Below are 25,809 nucleotides of genomic sequence, written 5' to 3' on the forward strand. Positions count from 1 at the left end.
AATGTGTTCAGAGGCCAACCCTGATCATACCTGTGAAATTTTAAGCAGATCTGACAAAGTATATATGATGTAGTACTTAGTCCTTGCATTAGGGGGCGCTATGGTTAAACTTTATTATTGTTTTGTGTCACTGTGTTCAGAGGCCAACCCTGATCATACCTATGTAAGGTAGGTAGGATTATATGTATGAAGTTTCGGGACAGTACGACTATGTTAAGCCCGTCAAAAAACTACTTCCTGTTTGTTGGCGAGCAACGCGTCCTTATGGTGACAGCGTTGGACGTAGGCGTTTGAGCTTGTAAGTGTTGTATGGCCAAGGTGTTAGCATGGTCCACACCAATTTTGAGGGGAAAATGAGCTACCGTGTAGCAATGGCTAGTGCTAATTGAGAAGCAGTAACTTCCTGTTGTCAACAGGTGGCGCTGTGACTAATCAAAAAATGTCCATCATGGATGTGTTCAGGGCGGGTCCCGTAACATGCATGAGAAGTTTTAATATGATTGAACACTAGATGGCAGAGATATAAGCATTTACTTTTTTGGCAACTTGCCAAAACGCTCAAAAAACTTTAAACGCACACCACAGCCACGCCCTTTGACGAAATAACGTGCAGATATGCTGAACCTGTCTAGAACACACTGACACTGAGTTTGCGTCGATTGGGTGAGCGCCCTCGGACAAGTGCGTTCAAATAGGAAGGCTGAAATCGGCGATTTTTGGCCGTTATCGTGAAATTCAACTTTAATTTGTGGATTTCCTGTCGGGTTTTTTGAAACGCTGCAAGAGGATTTTTAGTCCGTCTTGTCCGTCCTGACAAAAACCCTTTATGGGGAGGCCATTTAGAAAATTTCAAGGGGGCGCCACTGAGCCATTTTGCGAACTCCGTTTACGAAACCAACAAAATATAAAAAAAATTTCACGAGACCTGATGAGCGTGGAAAGTTTGGTGAGTTTTCGGGCACGTTCAGGCCCTCAAACGTGGCCGCAAAGTGGCGGCATAAAAATAAAAATAATAATCGCTCGGGTTTCAAGAGGGTCCTCGCACGGTTCGTGCTCGGGCCCTAATTATCCTTTCACATCCAATCTGAATCACATCAGAGGTGCTGCATGGTTTTTTTAAAGAGCAGTTTAAAATACATCCTCTTGCAACTCACTGAAGCAAAAAAAAACGTCTTTGGAAATTTGTCTTCCTTTTGATATAAAACAAACACTGTATGTTAAAAAAAATGGTTTTGTGTGACATTGGATGACTTAATGGGATTTCCGTTGGATTTTAAGGCTGTTGGTTCATATTCTGCTTCAGTTTGGAGTGTGCTGTCATCTTTAAACAGTCACACTAGCTGCAGGTCGAGGTCAGTGACAAGGTCAACATGTACAATAAACTATACAGACTGTAAGAGACCCCGGAGCCTCAGTGTCTGTCTGCTCTCTGACTCTCTGTCTCTGTGGGCTGTTTAGATTCTCAGACTCTCTCACACACACACACACACACACACACATAGAGTTTTCTCTGCTGACATCAGATCATGTCTGTCAGAGTTCAGATGTCCACAGAGGAAAAGAGGAAAAATTACAAAAAAAAAGAGTTGGAACAGACATAATCTAAATTTTAAAGTTTTCATTTCTGCACGCAATAGCTCAGCTCTGGTTGAAACATTGCAGATTTTTCCTGAACCCTTAGTAGGCCTGTAACGATAAGTGTATTTGTCCTGAATAGTCACGGTTCTTTGCATGCAGTGACATAATGATTACATCTTAGTGGAGAAAACAGGAGGTCACAAATGGCAGTATGCACTCCCAAGCCTTTCAACACAGGTACTGCTTGTTACTGTTTGCCAGCGGCTGTTAAAGAACAAATGAAGAAGCAGAAGAAGCAGACACAGTAAAACACCCAAAGAAGAAGAGTATGATGGGGTAGCTGCATGACACAGTGGAGCTAGAAGACCTGCCTGCTTCTTAAGATCAGTTGTGTGGGGAGATTTTTATTTCAAGGAGCCGCGGGTAATCAAGAACATCTTGTTGAATATTAGACGTCATCACCCAGAGGTGCCAATCACCGACGCTGGGCAAGTGAAAGCAGAGATAATCAAAGATATTACTGAAGCTAGATACACATATTAGGTCATAAGCAAATATGCAGTATTCGACGACCCAATCTTCAAGTGTGTTTTAAAAGTGCTCAAGTCTTGTTACAATTAGGGATTTGCGCATTTAGAAACTTCTTATATCTCAATTTTTCACCGGAGACACTTTTTTGTTTCTTTAATTGTGGTTTTAATATGCAATTTAGTTCAATAACACACAATCAGGATGATAGACATACACACACACACACACACACACACACACACACACACACACACACACACACATACATACATGCAAACACGAGAGAGTGGCTGTCAAAGATTGTAAATAGTGTTTGGATGACTCACTCACCCAAGGGAATGCCACTACAAAAGTGTGTGTTGGTGTTTCTTTATGTGCCTTTATGTCTGTTTTTACTTTTCTTTCTTACTGTGTGTGTGTGTGTGTGTGTGTGTGTGTGTGTGTGTGTGTGTGCGTGCGTGTGTATGTGATGGAGAGAGAGAGAGGAGGCATACAGGGCAGCCGGTAATTGAAAAGCAGAGAGCCATGTTGAGTGTTAATAGGCGCTCTGTGCTGTGGGAGAGAGAGAGAGAGAGAGAGAAAGAGAAAAATGATGCAGAGACGGATGAAAAAATAAACCCTCTTTCATTTCCGCCCCTGTTTGTTTCTCCCTGCATTAGAAGTTAAACAGCCTCAGTTTGAGTCTGCGAGAGGTGAACTTGAGTCTGATGGAGAGAGACAACAAAACGCTGAGTTTCTGCTCTGCTCTGGACTCTATTAGACCTCTTGTCCCCTAAAGAAGGCGAACAAACCCCCCACTGAGAGAGGAGCAGCGGATTAAGACAGCCGAAAGAGGAGGGCAGGAGGTAGTGTAAGAAGTTTAACAAAGTATCAAACTGCTTCATAAAGAAAGAATGCAGTAAAACAATTCATTGGAGAAAAAAATAGAAAGAGATAAAAGCTTTCTGAAAACAGGATTTCAGATGAGATGAAGGGTGTTTTGACACCTGACCTTTTTTGGCTCGGTTAGAGTCTCGGTTTGTCAAGTTCGTGCGGTTTGTTTTTCGGCTGGTGTGAAAAGCTGTCAATCAAATGCTGGTGGAGACCTCTTGAAAAGGTGGGTCTCTGTCCACTCTTTTTCAGACTCTGGTGAGGTTTGTTTGGCGCAAGAACATGAACTTCAATCAGACCTAACTGCAGGAAGCAACCACCGTGGGCCCTCGCTTTTCATCAAGCTGAACTCATCCACTATATCGGTGGATGAGCAGATCATGGTTCAGGAAGAGTGATGTTGGCCTTCTCCTTAGCTTTCTTGATGAGCATCTTCAGAGACTACAGTACATCAACATATTATTTTATCCGAGCTGAATTTGCGCCTCATTTTCAAACTATCATTTGCCTACAGTGATGAATGCAAACAGTATTTAAACTGATAGCCAGAGCCAACATCAATCTGTGTGGTTGTCCATTTTGAAATTGGAAAGGCCAGGCAGGAGTCAACTAGTCTTTTGTTTACTTCAGGGATTTTTGCCGCAGGGATTTCTGACCAATTAGAGAGCGTTTTCCTTACACATCACACATTTTGGTCTGCTTGTAAATGTCCCCATGTGAACACAGATCAAACGAGAGGTAATTATTCAACAATGTAAATTGGTCCACGACTCAAACGGACTACAGGTGTGAAAAGGACCCTAAAAGCAGAGACAGATTCAGCAAATCTACAGGGCGGTCATTCAGGAGTTATGAGTGCCAACATAATTCATCAGCAGTCATCAACATTCATTTAAAAGATCTCATATTAACACCATAAAGAAATCAAAGGTTTACTATGATTGGTCCAAAGAGAGCGGCTACACAGGAAATCAATGGTTTCTTTCATCAGTGTGTTCACATAGCCTGAGGTCTTAGCTGCTGATTGGACATTGACAAATGTTGGGTCAAGAGACAGTCTGCACCTGGAATCAATAATTTATTTTCTCAATTTTTCATCAAGCAGATCTTTATAATCAGACCAGATACGAGTTAGACTATTTTCTGATCTCGATAAGATGCTAGTTTAACTTAACAGTGCTTCACTTTTAAAGACCAACTAACACACACACACACACACACACACACACACACACACTGAACGACAACAACACACACTCTCAGAATCACAGCAAGCTCATGTTACCCGGGAGATGGATTCTAGGCATGGCGCACACACTTTCGCACACACACATTTACACACACACACACACACACACACACACACACACACACACACACACACACACACACACACACACACACACACACACACACACACACTTGCAGGCTTTAGTGGTTTCGGAAAAGCACTCCACTTTCCTGATAATGATGCTCTCTTCCTGCTTTGACTTCATCTTAATTCAAGTAACACACACACACACACACACACACACACTCACACACACACACTCACACTCACACTCACACTCGTTTTAACTCACTCAAGTGCCTTCCTGTTTGTCTTTCAACTCATATCGACCCACAGAGCATGTGCACACACACACACACACACACACACACACACAGTGTTTTGCCATCTTCAATAAGAGCTTCAAGAAAAAGTAATTGAAAGAACAAGGGAAACATACATATGTATATATATCTATATATATATAGATATATATATATATATTAGGGCTGTCAAATTATTACGTTAATCGCAATAAATCATCTTTTTTTATTGCATCTTTAAAATTCCATTAATTTGCTTTTCAATCCTCATGAAATATAAAATACAGTTACCTGGTTTTTATTCACGCATTTCTATACAAAATGTTTTTTTATCTGTCAGTGTTCTGAGTCCTGGATGTGGTTTCTGGTTTCTTTTGCACCAAAATAACAAATCAAGTTCCTGAGTTTTAATGGGGGTTTTTATGTTGAGGAAGCTCTGGTGATGTAGAAGCCCTATGACATGCTGACGGTTGAACTTTTGAACCATGGGACCATACTTCTGGATAATATCTCCACCTTCATCTCTTTTAAACTTTCTGTAGTGTATTTGTGCACAAACATGTTTTAAAGCAAAGTTGTAGATTTTGAGTTTAAGTTTTATTTTGAAGCTTTAGGTTCAAAGACCGTGATGAAGATAAAGCAAAAAGAAGCAAACTGTCGACTGTAGCTGCCTCTGATTTTCAGGAGTGTCTCCTTCATATGAAATATTCAGTGTATGTGTTTTTGTGTGTGAGAGAGGGAAACTACTGTAGGTGATTTTAGCTTTGTGTGTTCTTTCCTGCAGCCTCTGCGATGTGAAGTGACAGCGGCCCTGTTTAATGACCGCTCTTGGGTTGAACCTGTGTTGTGTTTTTTTTCTTTCAAATCTACGTTGTTCTGTTTGTATGAGTGTGCGAGAGTGTGTGTGGCCTACAGCTGCATGTGTTGTCGTTAAATTTTCATTGCTGCCTGCAGACAAAACCCAGGTTTCCACAAACACTGCTTTTCTGAAGTGAAGGAAATAAAATCTTTCCTCTCTGAGAGCTTGTGTAGATTTTGACATTTTAGCTCCAACATGAGTTAACAGAGCTGTAAAGACTTACTCACAGTCACATATGTCTTCCAATTTGTGAATTACTCAAACTTGACTTTCAAGATCATTTTTTTACGTCTCAATTTTACCCAAGGCAACATAGACGCAAATGCTGCTTGGTGTTTTGTTTAACCTGTTTATTCTGCAGAGAGGTGTTATCACTTTGCCCCACAGAGTTTGTTTCCTGAAGAGGTTTGATGTAGACTAACACCCTCATCATCATTCTGTGATCCTGTTGTTCTGTTATAGTCAAAACTGCAAATTAAACAACTTCAATTCTTCTCTTTTCTTTAGATTCAGCTGATGTTAGAATATGATGGTAACCAATGACGACGACCTGTTTCCCTGTGACAGCACTGCAGGAAACAGGCTCATACAGTGTGACCTGAAGGGAAATGTAGTTCAGTCAGACGTGAAATAGTTAACAGAGGGAGGGCATCTGAAAACACAGTCACACTAAAATGAAACCTTTCAAAATTTTATCCTCCTGTTAAAGGTCAAGTGGAACGCTTAACGGGCAATTAGCACAGAGGAAATGCCAGCGAGGCCGTCAGCTAAACAGCCGTCTGAATTATTCACACCGATAACGGAGAGGCAGCGGAGGCCGTGTGCTCCGAGCAGCCAATCGTACGGCGCTAATGTCAAGTGGATTTGCATTAGCCGGGGCAAGGAATCATGGGTAATGGGACTGTCCTCTTGGCAGTATTTGGATCTCCATCTGGAGCCGTATGAGCTGCAAAGGTTGACTTAAGCTATAAAGGTCCCCACTGGAGATCATGTTTGTACTGGAGTTTTTGAAGCTCAATCACATGTCCTGTGACACATTATTGTCCCGTGACATATTCTTGTTATGGTGTCTTCCAAATTCCATCAGAGCTGTCTTTAACCATTTAGGCCGCGGTCTAATTAAAAAAAACTATGCAGATTATGAAGAACTGTTGCTTCAATAGAGGTTTTGCATTTACATAACTTCACCACCAAACCACTCAGTCGGAATGAGTTTCAAAACACTCTAACACAGCAGGCTGTCAGGACGCTCAAACAGGAAACAATTAGGGCTGTCAAACAATTCAAACATTTTATTGTGATTAATCACAACAGTTCAAAAGTTCATTGAGATGAACTGCGTTTTTAATCACATGTTTGTAATTCAATTATTTTTGCATTAAAAGTAAAAAATGGAGGGCTTTATTTAGAATTTTTGTACCGTCTTAAGCTGAGATGGCCATACTTGCTAGTTGAATTTAACCCTGCTTTCATTTTTAAATAAAGTGAGGACCTTTATGAAGATAGAAGGTTACGACATGAAATTAACCACAGAAGAAAATAACTCTTTCAAATCAAAAGTGAAATGAAAACAGCTTACATGAACAGTAACAAAGTGAAATCAGCTCAGCTGTCTGAGAGTTGTGAGACATTCAAAGATGCAGCAGTGTTGTTCTTTTTCGTCACCGTGACTACAGGGAGACACTGTGGAGGCTTATTCACCGTGCGCCTTAAGGGACTAAATAGCATGCAATTAATAGCGAGAAAAAAACATTTTTGGGAATCATTTCGGACCTTAATTAATCGCAAGTGACTAGTGAATGCTAACAGCTCTAGAAACTATTAAATTAAGCTGATTTTGTTGCTGACGCTCGCTCATGCTGTTAGGACACGGTGTAAGACGCTGCTGCCTTCCACAGATAGAAACAGGAGTCGAACAAATACATATCTGCTTAAATTTGGGTAATTTGGATTCGGCAGATATTCATACTACTTGTCAAAGACACAGTCAAACCTTGACATTTACATTCTGCAATAATTGGTATCCTGACATTTACATCTGATTTAACACGACAACTCTAAATATTAACAGCAGTAAAGACAGGAACTGTTATTAGGTCGGATACTTTCACGTCATGAAAATCGACAAAGAAATAAATAAAATATTTGGCCAAATAGAAGCCAAGATAATACTGATTTAATTCAACCTGCTATCAATTAACTTCACATTTATTATGTGGCAATAGTTAATATACAGTAATATGTTAATAGTAATGTTATGAAGCAAATGTTCGGCCAAGACCTCACAACTTAACTCTGTGATAATGTCAGATTTCAAAATAAAAGACACGGTGTCAAACTTCTGAAAGAGCTAAAAGAGAGCGGAGCTGAACCTCGTCAGAGATCCCAATCCTCCAGATGCATCTGATCCAGTCTGAGAGAAATCTGTGTCCTAGCTGACCTATAGTCGTGTAACATCTCACACACACACTCGCTCGTCTGTATTCAGCACATGTGGTTCCTCATGATTCACGTCGTCTGTTCGTCTCTTTCTAATAACGTGATTGATGGATCGAGAAAAACCTGCTAAAAAGACATCAGGAAGAGGGGGACTGTGTGTGTCTGTGTGCGTGAGTCATGGTAAACACTCGTCATGTCTCCTGGTGCTGCAACAGATGGACAGTAGGCGACGCACACACACATGCACACTGTATATATACAGTATATAGACACACACTCAACTGCAAAAAGACACACGGACTGATCAGCGTGACGATAACATTTCAGTTTTTCTCCGACAACAAGAGACGGAAGGAGAGACAGGGAGGAATTACGGATGCAAGGAAGGAAGGGATGATGTTGGCGGGAAGTAAAGGGTATAAAAATGTAGGGAGAGAAAATGGGGGTCAAAGAAGGAAGGCAAAGAGTAAGAGGGGTTGGAAATGAAAGAAAAGAAAGAAGGATAAAAGATGGAGGACAGAAAGAAGAATAATTCTGATTTTACACACATGAATAGAAATGTTTTGCTTGTTTATAAAGGGAACCTTCAGGGGAAAGAAAGTCGGATCTTTTTAGGTTTATGACACCATATGAATAAGAGAGGAATATTCAATTGAGTTTCAGAAACAAAGAAAAAGTAGTACAATAGAGACGGGACAGAAAAGGGGAAAAATAAAGGAGGGGGGGGCGTTTGAATATAAAAGTAAAAGGATTAAAAAGTGAAAAAGACTGGAGATAAAAATGGAGAGTACTTTGAAGGCAGGAAAACAAGAAGAGACAAAGATGTGATAGTGAAGAAGGACAAATAAAATAAAAAGTCAAAGTAAATCTTTGTACTTTTTGGTCCAATCAGAGTTCAGTCTAAGGAATAATTGATGAGCTCAGTCGGACTCCTCTGCACGTTGAAACATTGATGAGGTGATCAGACTTCAGTTTGTGTGTGTGTGTGTGTGTCTGTGTGTGTGTGTGTGTGTGTGTGTGTGTGTGTGTGTGTGTGTGTGTGTGTGTGTGTGTGTGTGTGTGTGTGTGTGTGTGTGTGTGTGTGTGTGTGTGTGTGTGTGTGTGTGTGTGTGTGTGTGTGTGTGTGTGTGTGTGTGTGTGTGTCTATTATTACCTGCTCTGACAGACAGGCTTCTCTACTACAGTGACAGTCCTGTTAATAATTTACAATCCTCCTGCCTCCCTCTTTACCTCCGTACACCTGCTCTCTCCTGGATCCCTCCTCCCTTCTCTGTATGTTTCCAGAGACGTCCCAAATATGTCAATCACAGTTAGCCCCGCCCTAACCCCTCCCCTTCTTTCTGGTCTCTTTGACTCTAAATGGGACTAAAATATACTAAATATACATCATGCTGTGCTGAAGAGGATGTGAAACGCTGGTGGTGGAATGAACTTTCAAACTCCATATCGATCTACAGAGTCCCTCTGCACCTTTAAGAAAAAGCTAAAGACCCAGCTCTTTCATGAATACCTACTAACTTAATGATGATGGTCTCCATATTATTGATGATGATGATGGTTGTGAGGATGTTTTTTGTTTGATGACGATGACTTATAAGATGGTTTCTATACTGATTAGAGCTCTCAAGAACTGACATCAATGTTGTGCTTTGCCTCTGGTCACTTCCTGTCAGCACCTGTGTGTCCAATCGGACTCAAAGATGATCGTTTGCTCTTACTGACATTGTTCCCTTTTTTCTAGATCCTTTCTTGTGTTGTACTTACTCTCTGATGTACGTCGCTTTGGATAAAAGCGTCTGCTAAGTGAATTGTAGAATTGTAGAAACTACAGATTGAGACCATGGACTGTAAATATTAATGGACGAAGACTGAGTGATGTCACCCATGTGTTACTGCAAAGGGTTCATGAGGCTCAAAGGTTGCAGCCGCCATATGGGAAATCCTGTTTAACTCAAACTTTCAGCTAACCTAATGACGGGATGAGGGCTGGGGCTGAGGCGGGTTTTAAGCCTCTTAACATACTGTTACAATGAGCTCACTCTTCGCTATATTCATTGAACCTCTTGCTGCAGCCATCCGCCAGAATGATAATATCCAAGGTATCCAAATCTCCAACACCCATCACAAGATAAGTCTTTATGCAGATGATATTCTACTGTACCTCCAATCCACATCCAACTCACTACAAGAATCCATCAAGCTCATTAACCAGTTTGCAAAGATATCAGACTATGCAATAAATTGGACAAAATCTGTAATTCTCCCACTATGTGGACAAGACTGGATGGCTTCAATACAAAATATGCCAGCTCCATTATCTGTTGATACCATTAAATACTTAGGCATAAACATATCAGCTAACCTGTCAAATTAAATTTCACCCCTCTGCTTAAAAACATAGAGGAAGACCAAACCCGCTGGATGAAGCTGCCACTAGCTGCAGTCAAAATGATAATATTACAAAAAATAAATTATCTCTTTTCAATGATCCCAACCCAACCCACCACCAACTGGATTCAATCGCTGGACTCCGTAATAAATAAGTTCTATTGGAAAAATAAAAAAACAAGGATTAAACTCACTACACTGCAAAAAAGTAAAGACACAGGAGGACTAGAGGCACCTAATTTTCAGTTCTACTTCCTCGCAAACCAATTACAGTACATCACCAAATGGATTAACTATAAAACACAAAACTATTCATGGACAGAAATAGAACAAACCCAATGTAAAGATATATCACTATCAGACTTCCCATTCCTGAACACAAGCCTTAAACGTCACAATTGCTTCAAAAATGAATGCCATTTCTACAACTTTGACAGCTTGGTGGAGAATCATCAAAATCACCAAATCTACACTGACTCCCTGTAAATATACCCCCATCTGGCACAACCCTGATTTTACATTAAACAATTCACCTCTCAACTTTGTCACTTGGAAAGAAAAGGGAATTACACACCTAGCTCACATCTTCCATGATAACAACCTCATCTCGTTTGAAAACCTTGTCAGAATTTATGGCATTAGGACTGACCAGTACCTTCACTATCTCCAGTTAAAATCTGTTCTCAAATCCAAAATCAATACCACAAGCAATTACCTACGACCTCCAGCACTGGTAGAAGAAATACACAAGATCAAAGGCACAAAAAAAGTATTATCTAAACTATATAAACTTTTATTAAAATTAGATACAACAATATCACTTCCTATTCAAAAATGGGAGAACGACCTGTTGATCAACCCTAATGCCAAATACTGGTCTCATCTCATACTAACTTACTTAACCTTGTATTAATTCAATACAAGGTATTACATAGAGCTCATCTCACCCAACATAAATTATACAAAATGGGACTTATTGGTTCAGACATTTGCTCATCCTGCACACTCAACGCAACAGATAACTATTATCATGCCATGTGGGATTGCCCCCCTGTACGTACCTTCTGGGAGGGGGTCATCGTCAGATTGTCCAATCTTTTGGGGTGCAGCCTTCCATTATCACCTTTACTGTGCTTACTGGGAGACTTGTCAGTAATCAACCCAGCAACCAGTAGCCCCAGACCTATACTCATTGCCCTTAGCACTGCCAAAAAGACCATATTGATGAACTGGAAAACTAGACACAAACTTAACATATCACATTGGTTAAACATCCTATCAGAATACATATTAATGGAAAAGCTCTCAGCCTCACTCCAAGACCAAACTCATTACTTTGAAGCAACCTGGACCCCTCTTATTAGGGCATTACATTTACAAACACCTCCACCTGTAAGCCAGAGCTCTCAACCCAATTAATCAATCAACTTAATCAATCAACTACAAAACACTTCTGTTCTCACTACCATCATAACAATAATCACCATATCTGTTACCACTACTACTTTGTATCTGTTCATTTTTATACAACTTCTCTAGTGTTTTTTCTGTTTTTGTTTCTTCCTGCATTAATATAAACTTGAGTTTTATGTTTTTATTTATTTACTCTTATTTTCTCTGCCCATCCCCCCTTTTTTTTTTTTCTTTGCTTGTTTGTTTTTTTCCCCCAGTTTTTTTGTTGTTGTTTTGTTTTGTTTTCATTTCTTTTTTCTCTCTGTGTGCCTGTAAAATTGTCCTCCCCGTTTTTGTCCTTTGTGTCACTGTTTGTTTTGTTATTTCACGAATAAAATAATAAAAAAATAAAATAAAAAAATAAAATAAAAAAATGCGCTCACCTGTCAATCATGTCAGCTACGCGCCTAACTATGGATAACATGTATCATTCATAAATTCAAAACAAATGCGTTACTTAAAGAATCAACCCTCGTAATCAGATTTGTACCAGGCTGTACACATGTCAATTTCTGCTGTAAAAACAGGCATTTATGTGAATTCAGGGTACGCTGGAGCCAGCCTCAAGCGGACCCTCGACAAACTGCAGGATTTTGCACTTCCACATTTTTCAGCATCGGAGGTTGTCGCTTTTTCTTGGTAATCGGGGTCGTCCTATAATCAGGGTCATCTTATATTGGGGCCAGTACGGTTATTACAAGCAGCTGTGAGCACCACAGCAAGTTGTTTGTGTGGATTTTAGCGCCCCTGTGGGCCGAGTATGTAGTGTGGGGTCCCATTTAAAGCACTGGTAATATGTATCTGGTAATTCACAGAAGTCTGTATCTGTGTCAGGTTGATCTTATCTAGTTTAACTTTAAAAAACTGGGACACAGTGCGCTGGAATACGTGATCCTGGATGACGGGGTCATTCATGTGTTTTAGAGAAGCAGATGTCAGAGAACCGCTCGGAACGCTCTAACTGACCATCCTGAGTTGAGACCTCCACCCTGCCCAGACTGTGTCCTCAGACTTCAGTCTGGAGGAGCAGCAGAGATCAGACAAACCTCTCCCTGAGGGAGCATCAAACTCGCCGTCTCCTCCCGATAAACGCCAGATTGTGGACAGAATCCTGGTGGATTTTGCGGACTGGAGCCAGAGCCCCTGCACAGCCAGCTAACAGCTACAGAGCGCCTCTGACTAATTTATGCAGATGTATTAATAGATCACAGGCTGCTCTCACAGGCCGCCGCGCCTTCTCTCCTCACAAAAAAAAGGCCAAATAAACAACTGAGGCAGAGAGGAGCCGTGTTCGCTCTGCAGACTAAAAGGCCGGCTTCAGACGGAGGCAGTCGTTTGCATATCCGCCTCCCGGATTTGTTTGATTTTGTTTGCCATTTTTTATTTATGCATTTATTTCTTTTCCGTCAGACTTTCCGATCAGAAGAAAAGTCAAAAGCAGACATCTTCAAATACCGTCCCATTTCCCATGAAATGAACAGAGCATCATCAGGACATACATTAATACCATTAGTGTTTTAATCAGCCATATTAAAGAATAACTCTCCACAAAACTACTGTTGGAGCTCAGCGAAGTCAGGATTCTGCTAATGTCATGTTTAGTGTCAGTCCCTCAGATATCAGATATTTTTCTAGGGTTGCAATGTGACACAAAAGTAATCAATCACACTGTAAAGAGTTAAATCAAAGAATATTTGGAGGCACGACTCAAGTTGTCATTTGTTTGAACTCTCATGCTTGTTACTGTAATGGGACCCAAAAGTGGGTCGCAGAGCCGTTTTGAGTGGTTCTGGAAAGAAATGTGTCAAAAAGTCTATGAAGCTCTATAAAAACACATGTTTTTTTTATTCTGTCTCTTTGTTCTGTCACATGTTTTATACCGTCTGAGGTCCAAACAAATCTGAATGATGGAAAAATATAAGAAATTTGGGTCACCACTTCTCACGGAGGAGTTGTTGTTGGGTCCTGAGGCTAGACCAGTTGAGAACCTGATGTAATAGAAAACCTTGTGCTGGGCATGAGGCATTCTGGGAAATGTTGGCAGTCTCCTTGGGTATAAAAGTTCAGAAGTAAAAAGAGTTTCAGGTTAGATGCTTTTAAATCTCACCCTATGTTTCTGTCAAATTTTCAACTATTTTGTCTCTGTCAGCTTGTTAGAGAAGATTTCTATTGTATTTTTAAAAACACATACAACTGATGAATCAATTGATATTCATAATAACAACATTTATTCCCATAATGGAATAGGTATTATAGATTTTGTACGTGTTATACTTGGTTTTTAGTGTGTTTGTGTTCTCCGGCCGTGGTTGAAGCTCCTCTTCCTTCCTGCCCTCTGGTTGTCCTCCCATCCTCCGTCTGACTGTCTGTCCCAATTAGGGAGGATCTAAATGGTGGGATTAACGAGAAGAGAGAGCCTACAACACACACACACACACACACACACACACACACACACACTTACACTTCATGGCCACTTAATAGAATACTAATTGATTTGGCTTCTTTTTGGCTCACTGAGGGGGATGGACTAAGGAAGACAGATAGAGAAAAAGAGGTAGGGGAGATTTATGGGATTATCTGTTTTTTTCAACTCTGTTCAGGTAAACAGGAGCAGGAATAATCTGTTAAAATCATCTGAAAAGAGAGCAGTATAAATGATTGATGAAGAAAAAAGGAGAAATGGATCCAACAGTGCTATAAATAAATTAAATCCCCTACAAATGTTCAAATGTCTCCAGACCTTGTTGATTTAATTTAATCCAGAGCAATCTCCCTTCTGTCTTCTTCACTTACCACTTTTGAATTTCACTTTATTATTTATTAATTTCCTGCCGTCATGTTTTTTGTTTTTTTCCCTTCAAAGCTGCACTACTTTTATCAGTTAGAAATATCCAGTCTGACAGCTTAGTTTCCCTCCAGATCAGTTAAAGTTCAATTCAAGCTGGAAATGGAGGAAAGAAATAATATAAAATATAAAAGAATACTGCTTCAGTGTGTTGTGGAGATTCTCTGTGTGTTCACCACGACCACTCACAGGAGTTGCTTGTCTACTGCTGCCCCAATGTTGTTTTTCCCACGTTTGTCTACATGTGTGTCACAAATGATGTATTGGCTGAAAACCACTCAGAAACACCAACAAGTCCTACAACAACAAAACGACAAATCGAGGCAACAGTAGACAAGCAACTCATGAGTCATGCAACACAAAGTGTGACATAACATAATCATTTTACACTCCAAATCCTCACAACGAGATGGAAGTTGTGGGAGTAGCTGATCTACCCCAGTCTCTATAGATGAGCTTGATGAGACACAAACTTCATGTACCACACAACAGTCTTAACAAAGTAACATATCAAGATGGGTAGACCGACAACTCCCATGTTCTGTATGATGAAATATATAATTTCCCTACGGGGGTTTGTTGTCTTCACATGGAGTGACGTAACATCTATTTGTGGTTGAAAAATCATGTTCCTCTTCTACAAAAAGCTTTATCTCTTGAGATCCTTTTGTAAAGTTGTCGGACACTTAAGGCGTTTGCGCAATGAGTCCGTTTTATTTTTCGGCCGATATTTGCCACACATTAAAGAAATGCAATCTCATGATGTGTTAAGTATGTTTGCACGCTGACTTTTCTTTGGAACACGTTGGATTTCTTGCGTCTTTTCGCATCCGTCCAAACTGTTTAGAGGGTTGTTGAATGTTCAGTGTGTGTGTCCCTACCTCAAACAACCTGCCAGCTAATTTTCAGGATTAATTGTTATGTGGAAATTGGTAGTCTTCTTTTTAATGTGTGGTTCCAGTGGTTCCAGTATAGCTAACAGCGTATGAAACTGGACCACGGACATCCTCTAACACACCTGAAAACAATCGGGATAATTCCGCAGCTCCCTCCTAAACAGGTTGAAACTCTCCTTGCTCCTGTCACGGACCCCAGTCTTTTTCTTATACAAGGAGTAAATGAACAAAAACGTGATCTTGGCTGGGGCGCTGGTGGCGCGGTGGTTGGTGAGCGCCCCATGTGTGGAGGCTGTGGTCTTCCGGGCAGGCGGCCCCCGGGTTCGGGTCCGGTCTGTGGCTACTTTCCCGCATGTCATTCCCCTCTCTCTCTCTCCCTGATTTCCAACTCTACCCACTCTCCATTAAAGGAACAAAAAGCCCAAAAATACGTCTTTAAAAAAAAGAAAAAAAGTTTGATTACTACATTATGTCTGGAAACTGAAATTCATAGAAAGGTTTCTATTTGTAACGTATTTTATCAGACTCAGAGTGTAAAGACCTTTAGAATAACAATCTGAGCCTCTTAGTGGAAAATACGGCAATCGGCCATTCAGCCCAAAATATCCTAAATAAAGTACCCAGGTTTAAATGTTCCAGATCATCCTTCAGTTTAGCTTTAATTGGCGTTCCAACAATACTTGATTGGTACTAAGGGACCAAACGTGTGCCAAGAACTAACTGAATATCTGAGGAAACAAACATATACATAATATGGGTTTCATTTTCTAGCCTCAAAAGCTTTCTGTATCTGTTCCCAGGCGTACACACTGGGATTTAAAACAAAAAAAACGATACCAAATCCACAGAAGAAGAAAGGAGTCAGATTTGTATTTAAAAGAGATGAGGAAACCTCGGGGGGGTTTGAGTCTCCTCACCTCAGAAACCAAAGACGAATAGTGAAGATGATAAAAAGGAAAACGGGAACAAAACAAGGGATGATGAACATCAAAAGGAGAACGTGGGGATCGGAGGAAGTGATATACAAACAAGGTATTCCTCCCTTCCCTCTTCAGGGTTTTACAGAATCAGATTTCCTGGTTTCCCCCTCTCCGTTTGAAGGCATCACAGTGCTTTCAAGGGCGTTGGCAGCTGCTGGAGTTTCCTCTCATCTTCACCTCCTTCTGTTAATCGATCTTCCTCTTTCTCTCTCTCCCTCGCTCTCTCCATCTCATACGCACTTTTTCTCTCCATCTGAATGAAACCCAACACTCCTCTTTCAGGCTTGTCCATCAACACCCCCCTCTCTCTCTCTCTCTCTCTCTCTCTGTTTCTCTGTCACTTACTCTCTCTCGCTCGCCCCCTCTCTCTGAGTGAAACGTTACACTCCCATCCCTTCATCTCTCCTCCGTCTCTTTCCCATCCCACCATCTGCTTGAGTCTGACATCAAATCGATCGTGTTTTTAGACGTATTTTTTTCCTCCTTTTTTTCATGTTTTGGCTGTGAAGCTGTCGGCCATGTTTTTTTGTCCTCCTCTGAACCCACCTGAGCTTCCTGCTCTCCTTCTGCTCCTGACCTCTTACTGTTGTCTTACTGCGTGTGTCATTGCTAATATAATTTTTTAAATAAAATTACAAACAAAAGTAACTGGGCCACATGATTTATAATTTATCATTTCTATTAACAGATTCTCCATAACCTTTGTATTCAGAGTTTAATCGGCCAATCAGCAGGCTTTGCTCAAGGCCTGCACAATAAATTGATTTTGAATAGCAATCACGATTTTGGCCTTCTCACGATCAAAGAAATATGATTGACGGCGATTATTTACATTTAAAATGGATTCTTAGCCTGTTGAAACATTCTGTGTGGTTGTCTATATTGAAAATATTAAAAGAAATACATTAACCTATTTAAATCATGTAAGGTTTACGTTCTCTAACTACTATTACTGTTAGTTGAAACGTGACTTTTATTTGCTCATCTTGATTCCCTTTATTTATTTTCTCCAAACACACACACACACACACACACACACACACACACAAAGACGCGCACACCGGCAAAAAAGCTGTGATTAATAATCACGATCTCAATATTGGTAAAAAATAAAATACAAAATTGTGATTTATCATTTGGACCCAAATCTTGCAGGTCCAAATTATTCCACAAATAAGTAGAAAATTACAATTAGAGAATACTAGCTATAACTTTATTAAGTAGCAATACACCAACTAAAATAAATGTAATAGATGACGTAGCCAAGGTCAACTAAAAGCACAACAATAAACGATGGTTCAAAAGAATCACAAATAAACTACAAATACAGATGTTGGATCATGATAGCAGATAATTTACTGGAGTTATTTTGTTTGTGGTTTTTAATGCAGCAAAGTTTGCATCACATTACATTAAAACCCAATATGAAAATATATGAAAAAGATATAATGTGCATTTACAACTAATGTTCTTTTCTTGTATTTCCCTTTAGTTTTTAATTTAGTGTTGCCTAGTAACCATCAAACGATCCACTCTGTAATGAACCCATTTATCCGAGCAGCTGTAATAAAACCTACAGATCTCCCTCTGTGAGCGTCTCCTCATTTCAAGACAAACCCTTGCTTAAACTTGGATGTGACTAAGACTGAACAAAAAAATTAGTTGTCATCTCATCTGTCTCAGTTTAGATTAAATTGGTGCAGCGAGCTATTCATAGAATTTTAATTGCTTTGGATGAAAATCCTCCTCTCTGTGTGTTCACACAGCTACACTTGATCATCGTTTTCCCTTTAGGAAAGCACAAATGAAAGCTGCTCGGTTTAGGAGTTGGAGGCTTTATTATGCTGCTGTGGCAGAGGTGTGTCACCTGCTTCATAAAAACTCTGACGCAGACACATGTTGGAGCTGCAGCAGCGCTCATTCAGGCAGTTAGGATACATTTTTTAAGCCAAATTGCTGCAATTGAGCCAGAAATTGAATATCTCTTGTGAGTCATGACCCGAAAACAACTGAAAGCACACAAAGAACACTTTCTTTGTGAGTGGATCAGATTTCCAGGTGTCCATAACTGATGTAGTTCAATCAGTCATCTTAAGAGATCTGTTCCTGATTTCATTTGAAAACCTGCTCCCTATTTTAAAAATATTTTGGAGTCTGAATTAACAAAAAGTTGTAGGTTAAGGGCGATATTTCTCCTCGTATGATCTCTCTCTGGACCAAACTGACCCAAGGACACTTTAAAACTTGCTCAAACAAAGTTCCTGTGGTTCAGTGGTAGCGTCGGTCGTGTCTCAACTGGAAGGTCTGATGTTCAATCCCCAGCTCCTGCAGCCACATGGCGACGTGTCCTTGGGCAATACACCTAAACCCAAGTTGCTCCCACTGCTTAGTCTTTGGGTTGTGAGTGTGGATGAATGACTTAGTTAATACTGCTGGACTCTGAACACAGCAGCCTCTGCCATCAGTGTGTGAATGGGTGTGACCTGCAGTGTAAAAGAGCTTTGAGCAGTATGTTGACAAGAAAAGCACTACACAAGTCGATTTACCAATTTACAGAGTCCATTGAGTCATATTGTTTTTAGAGAGGTGATGAAGAAGTAGATACGTCAGAGATACGCTGTTTAAAAAAAACTCAGGTACTGTAGATTGAAGTATCTATATAATCGGAGCTGCAGGTTAACTGCTCCTCCTTCATCTTCATCACTCATCTTCAGTCTTCTTTCCCTTATTCCTCCATCCATCCGCCTGTATGCATACCACTGTGTTGGTGTGTTTGTTTCTGTGTGTGTGTGTGTGTGTGTGTGTGTGTGTGTGTGTGTGTGTGTGTGTGTTTATTCATGTATGACAGAATTTTTCATTTATACTTCATGCATAATGTAACATGTGCATATTTATGGCACGTTTTCCTGTTAACTTTGCAGCATGTGTTTGTGTGTGTGTGTGTGTGTGTGTGTGTGTGCTTGCGTGTGTGTGTGTGTGCATGTGTGTGCGTGCGTGTGTGTGTGTGTTACAGGTGGTACTGTATCGACCCCGCCCCCCTCCAGCCATGTGGGCTGGATAATGGAGACATCAATTATTCAACAACGACACAGTCTATCACATGAAATACCATTCACTGTGTGTGTGTGTGTGTGTGTGTGTGTGTGTGTGTGTGTGTGTGTGTGTGTGTGTGTGTGTGTGTGTGTGTGTGTGTGTGTGTGTGTGTGTGTGTGTGTGTGTGTGTGTGTGTGTGTGTGTGTGTGTGTGTGTGTGTGTGTGTGTGTGTGTGTGTGTGTGTGTGTGCGCTGCGTGCGTGCGTGCGTGCGTGCGTGCGTGCGTGCACACAAAAGTAAGAATTGTATTTCTCTCTCCCTCTCTGACATTTCCACCGAAAAATACTGATGTTCAATTATTTACGAGCTTCAAAAGGGCGAGAGAGGCAGAGAATGAATGCAGGGTGAGAGAGTGGGGGAGAGAGAGATGAGGGGTTGTATTGTGTTGTATTTAGTTATTGTGTGTGTGTGTGTTTGTGTTTTATTGCTCCTTATGTCACTTTGCCGACTGGTGGAGGAGGAACAGGATTAAAGAAGAGGAGAAAAAGATCTATAGGACATGAGGAGATAAAACGAGGAGACAAGGGAAGGAAAAATGGGAGGGAGGAGGAGGAGCAGAGAAGAATTGGGTAAAGAAAATGGGATGAAGAGAAAGAAGAGGTGACAGGATGAGGAGTTTTACGATACGATACACTTACTGTATTGTCCCCTTGTGGAAAGAAACTAGGCAAAGGGAGAAAACGAGAGGTGTGGGAGGGGGGGAGAAGATGAAAGGAGATAGAAAAGTGGGTGAGAGAGGAAGGAAAAGGAGGAGGAGATGGTGAGGGTCTTTCCATATGTGAAAAGGGCTATGAGATGAGAGAAATGGGGAAAAGGAGGAAAGATGAACATGCAGAGGAAGATGGCGAGAGGAGGAAAGAAGCAGGAAAGGAAAATGTCATGTGAGGGGGAAGGTGTTGCTTGGTTAGTTATTGGAGGTCATTAACAATCTGTAGCCGATGAGAATCAACTATTCACGCTGACTTTCGGTTTAATAATGAAGGTGGTTACAGGTTATTAATTTAGGTTAAAAAAGAAGACAAAGACTGAAACTAAAAAATATCTTTGAATGTATGAAATATTTTGAGGAATACATTTAAATGGGAAAATGTGAAAGAGGTACTAAGTATCTCTCTCTCTCTCTCTCTCTCTCTCTCTCTCTCTCTCTCTCTCTCTCAGGACCAGGAGGCGGAGTCAGTGTTACCGCATCATCTACCGTCACATGGAGCGGACTCTGTCCCAGCAGGAGGTCAGACTCGTCCACGAGCAAATCGAACGCTCCGCCCAGACTGAGTTGGGCGTTCAGGGCAGATACTGACACATTCACACGTGACACTCACACAGAAACACACACACACACATATACGGTATGAACTTCCTCCTCTCTCCTGTGTTTCTCTTTTCAGGCTAAGAAATAGATGCCTATGGCGGTCCTGCATCCATACTTTTAATTCATTTTGCTCTCTCAGGTTTACGGCTAGCATCAACCTATCTATCTTGTATTTCCAGAGTGTCAGGAGCACAAACAAACATAGAGATAATCTAAACTTACCATGTTGTGGTCTGGCCGATAACAGTAGGCAGAGTCCTGTTTTGTCTTCTAGTTCACCAGAATGTTTTTTCCGTTATTTCGAGAAAACAACTTTCGATATCTCCAAATAACGAGAAAATTAATTAACATCGCAAGAACACAACTGAAATGAACTCAGTATGTGTTCGTGCCTCTGGTTAACAAAAACAAGCAGATGAAAGTCCTGTCAGTGTGAACAGAAAGCTGAGAACAACAAACCCAGAGGGAGTTTGACTTCAGTCTCTGTTTAGGAAGTCTTTCCTCCACAATATATTTACATGAGGTTTAATTGATTTTTGCTGTATTGACATACAGACTGTAGCATATTAAATAATTAAATCTGAAATTAAAAAGTAGTCAGTTTTCAAGCACTTCAGCCTGAAGTTACAGAGAAAGATATTAGTTTTATCTGAACATGAATAAACACTGAACACACAAAAACATGAACTCTAAGAACCATAAAAAGTTTTCTTTGTTATTTTAAGCGGAAAGTATTTGTTGCTTTACCTGAAGCTTTGGTTTTGTGTTTTAGTTTTTTCAAGGTTTGAATCTTTAGTTTGGACATTAAATCTGTTTCCCACATTGTTCTCACTGTGTGTTTTTATTGTTTACAACCCGAAGAAGAGACACCTCTCCATTTACTTGAGTTACTTTGGAATCGCCACTGTGAAATCTTTACAGGGCAGGTGTGTGGTCTCACGGTCTGGCCAAATCGTCAAGTGTTCGTCAGAGGATTACTATGTCGTAATTGGTTGGAACTGTCCTAATGTCCGCGGCCTCCCACATTTTTAAATCTATTTAGAACTGAAAAATCATAAATACCAAACATAATAAAAAAAAACAAGGTTTCACTTTCACAATAATTCATTAAAATCTGTAGGCAGAGTAAAAGTAAAATAACCTTAAACTGATTTATTCTAATTAAGCTTCATGTAATATCCTGTATGCCTCTTCAGAATCACACATTTATACTTGATGCTCAAAAAGTTTCCACCATTAAATCTCTCCCCACAGATTTTCAGAGTTTGACTTGTTGCACAGTAAACACAGCATCTTAATTTTAGATAACGTTCAGTCTCTGGCAGTAACTTTGGCTAAAATTCACAGTGAAGCCAAAATCAAAAGTTTGGCTAGTTTTTATTTAATCTGGCAGATATGATTAGTTTTGAGGGTTGTGATATTTTGGGTGACTTTTTGTACCATTAAGACATTTTATATCAATCAAAAAATAGTCCATCCGGTTTAGTTTATTTCAGTTTTTGCTGCTCCTGTGTTTAAACTTTTCTTATTCTGTTCTTATTCTTTGATAAAAGCCTTTACTCTGAATATGTTAGAAAAGAAGATACAGACAGCAGCTGCATAACAGAATTAACCTTTTTCTAAAAAGTAGTTTTGAAAATCTGGAGGTCGTTTTATATTCAGGCCATTACGGTAATCAGAGGACAAGCTGGCAAGCTCTTACTGTCCAATATTTTAATAGTTTTTATAAATGTATCTGATCGTCAGTTGTAAACCTCTTTTCCCTCCTAACATGTCACACCCTTCTGCAGATCCTCTCACACACACACACACACACACACACACACACACACACACACACACACACACACACACGGAGCCATCCAAATGCCACTCTGTCAGTTATTCTCTGCCAGTGTTGAGGCATTAAATGGCTTCGCCTGTCACTCCAGTCAGCCCTGCAATGAATCCTGGGAGCTCTCTGCATAGTGAGTTTTTACACACACATACTGTACAAACACACACGCGCTCACACACACTAATTTAAATACAGCTCGTTAGAAAATACACTCTTTCTCTCACACACACACACAGTATAATAACCAGCTCTCTGTCAGTGTGCCGAGACGATACGCTGGCTTAGACTGCTACCATCATACACTGGCATACTGGAACTTCTCACACAAACACAAACACACACACACACACACACACACACACACACACACACACACACACACAGTTACAGGCAAAGGGCACTGTGCCAATCATGCAGTGGGAGGCTGTCTGCCTTCGATGGCTCTGCTCGTCACTCTGGTCGAGTTAAAACTGAGCTCTGACAGTTTGAGGCCATGCTTACACACACACACACACACACACACGCGCACACACACACACGGTCAATACACACTTAAATGTTTAATAACAGATTCCAGATTTCTAACAGAAAGTATCAATGGCATACTAAAAAAAGTAAAAGTTATCAATTACATGAACATTTCATCTGATGTAAACCGATGTTCACATTTAGTTTGAACGTGAAAGCTGAAAACTTTACGGTATATATTCAGGATAAATGTATTTAGCTTGTTTCAAGGAAAACGCACACTTTGTTTGTCGTATTACCTAAATAAGACATAATCAGAACATGACCCAATCATAGAGCGCGTCAGCTATCGTCTGAAGGTGACATATGGTGAACTTCTCGGTATTTCTGATGTAACCAGCGTAAAAATGTAACAACTTCCAACTCAGACTTCCTTTTTTTTTTGCGCTGCATTGTTTACAGTCCAAACAGCTACTTGAGAAGCAACAGTGGGTTCAGATCAAAAAAAGATTCATCCCCTCCAGATCTGTCTGCAAAATAAACTTTTCTCATTTCTTGCTTCACTCCAGTCCTCAGAGGAGCGCCACGTGTCCATCTGTTTCTGGTGAGTCTCAGTTTAACTGTAAATAATAAGTCACACAGAGACTTCACTCTGGATTCCTTCAGCTGTATGAACCTGAAAAAGGAACGTACTCACATTAACGGGTCTTATATCTGCTGAAATAATTAATAAGGTCTGTTAGGTCTGTCCTCCAAATGTGAAGGAAGCTACTTTTAACATTTTTGTTTGTTGAATGGAGGTCAGATTGATGATTCCTGATTCGTATTTGTCGCTCGTGTAAATGTTTGATCGAGAACCAATGGAAGAACCTGTTAGCTGCTCTTTTATGCTTTGCTAGCTAGTTGACTAAGGTCAAACGTCAAAGAATGAACGCCATAATGTAAAGCTACAAGAAGTTAAGTTACTCAAGTGTTAGGCTAAAGCAGCAGTGTATGATATACTGTTTTATTTATTTCACTTTCAGGTCCACTTCTTTTTTCACATTTCGTTTTTTGGCTTTCACGTTTGTTTAGACAGAAAAGTGGATAAAGTAGGGAACTAGGAGAGAGAGTAGGTAATGACATGGAAAAAAAAGAAGCCACAGGTGAGATTTGAACCCAGGGTACCCGCTTGGAGGAACATAGCCTCCGTACATTGGGGTGTGAAATAACCGCTAGGCCATCAGCCTCTTTCTTTTCCCCTAATATTCCCTCTTCATTCCCTGCTGTGACTATAATCAACAAACTTTGGTTTTCACAGAAATGACACATGCTGCTCTTGTCAGTGAGTGCTGTCAGACGGGGCCCCCTCAGGGAGGTTTCCTACTGTCATTGCAAACTTTGCACATTTGGAGCCACTGCTGTGGTTTAAAGTTTGTCAGCCCTCAGGGGCCCCCTACCGATCTGGGGCCCGACGCAGGTGGCTGCCACGAGCAGCATCGCTGTGTTTTTGTGTAGTCATGAGAGAACAACACAATCCGAAAAGTAAATAACTCATTACATGATGATCTTGTGTGTGTGTGTGTGTGTGTGTGTGTGTGTGTGTGTGTGTGTGTGTGTGTGTGTGTGTGTGTGTGTGTGTGTGTGTGTGTGTGTGTGTGTGTGTGTGTGTGTGTGTGTGTGTGTGTGTGTGTGTGTGTGTGTGTGTGTGTGTGTGTTGTTTCAGGCCTGGGGTGTGTTTGTGTGTGCTGTGATAATAAAACCTCCTCCGTCACGCTCTCCTGCAGAGCTGGGATTTAAAGTAATTAGCGCAAAAAAACAACAACAATTTAAGTGGTTAAATGTGAGCCGCTCCTCCTGTCCAACACGCGTTTCTTTTATTTTCTGCAGACTGACTCTTTTGTCCTTCAGACGTCAAACTGACACAGAGTGCTAGATTACTTTAAAGACACCTTCGCACCTACTGACTCTCTCACGCACACAATATATATTTTTCTACACACACACACACACACACTCTCTCTATCTCTCTCTCTCTCTCTCTCTCTCTCTCTCTCTCTCTCTCAGGTGGGAGTCCTGAGGGGTTTACCCTCCTGTGTGTCTGCTCAGAGTTGATTGGATCTTGTTCAGAGACACAAAGTGACCTCTGCTGCAGCAGACCTGTGCGTGCAGAGAGACAGCAAACACTGCCACAGACAGATTTTACACACACAGAACTGTTTTAGGCTGATTCAAGGAGATTGAGATTTTCTATTTTGGATTGTAAATATTGGAGCCAGCATCAGTGACATTTGAGGCAGATTCAAGGTCATGCCAGAAGGTTAAATGATGTTTTAGAGCTGCTTGTGGAAATTGAAATTTGTTTTGGGGAGATCTATTTGAGCTTAGACAAGGTTAACATATGTAGGGTCAAAAATGCACTTGTATCTTCTTTTAAAGAGCCCATATTCTGCCCTTTTTGGGGTTCATATATTTAATCTATGTACCTACTTTTGTACGTTCACAATAGCTAAAGTCTGAAAAAAGTGTCTGTTTTCATGTACTGCTCGTCCTTGCTCCCTCTACGCTCTGAGTCCGTCAGCTACACTCTGTTGAGCCCACACTGTTAGACCCCACGTGGGCCAAGTCTGCTCTGATTGGTCTGCCGATCCGCTCCGTCGTTATTGGTCAGTTGCTCAGCACGCGTCTCG

At 40.7% G+C, this 25,809-nt stretch overlaps 1 protein-coding gene across 2 annotated transcripts in view; it reads left to right on the forward strand.

Moving 5' to 3' along the window:
- fars2 (phenylalanyl-tRNA synthetase 2, mitochondrial) overlaps positions 1-21,657 on the forward strand; it is a 115,925-nt gene extending 94,268 nt beyond the window's left edge. For both annotated transcript variants that reach the window (XM_061064999.1, XM_061065000.1), the window contains 2 exons: positions 20,685-20,840; positions 20,872-21,657. In XM_061064999.1, coding sequence (XP_060920982.1) covers positions 20,685-20,823 — 139 coding nt within the window. In that variant the 3' untranslated portion in view covers positions 20,824-20,840; positions 20,872-21,657. The remainder of the gene's footprint in view (positions 1-20,684; positions 20,841-20,871) is intronic.
- The last annotated feature ends 4,152 nt before the right edge of the window (positions 21,658-25,809 follow it).

The sequence above is a fragment of the Labrus mixtus genome, chromosome 19 (assembly GCF_963584025.1).
Source record: "Labrus mixtus chromosome 19, fLabMix1.1, whole genome shotgun sequence".
NCBI lineage: Eukaryota > Metazoa > Chordata > Actinopteri > Labriformes > Labridae > Labrus > Labrus mixtus.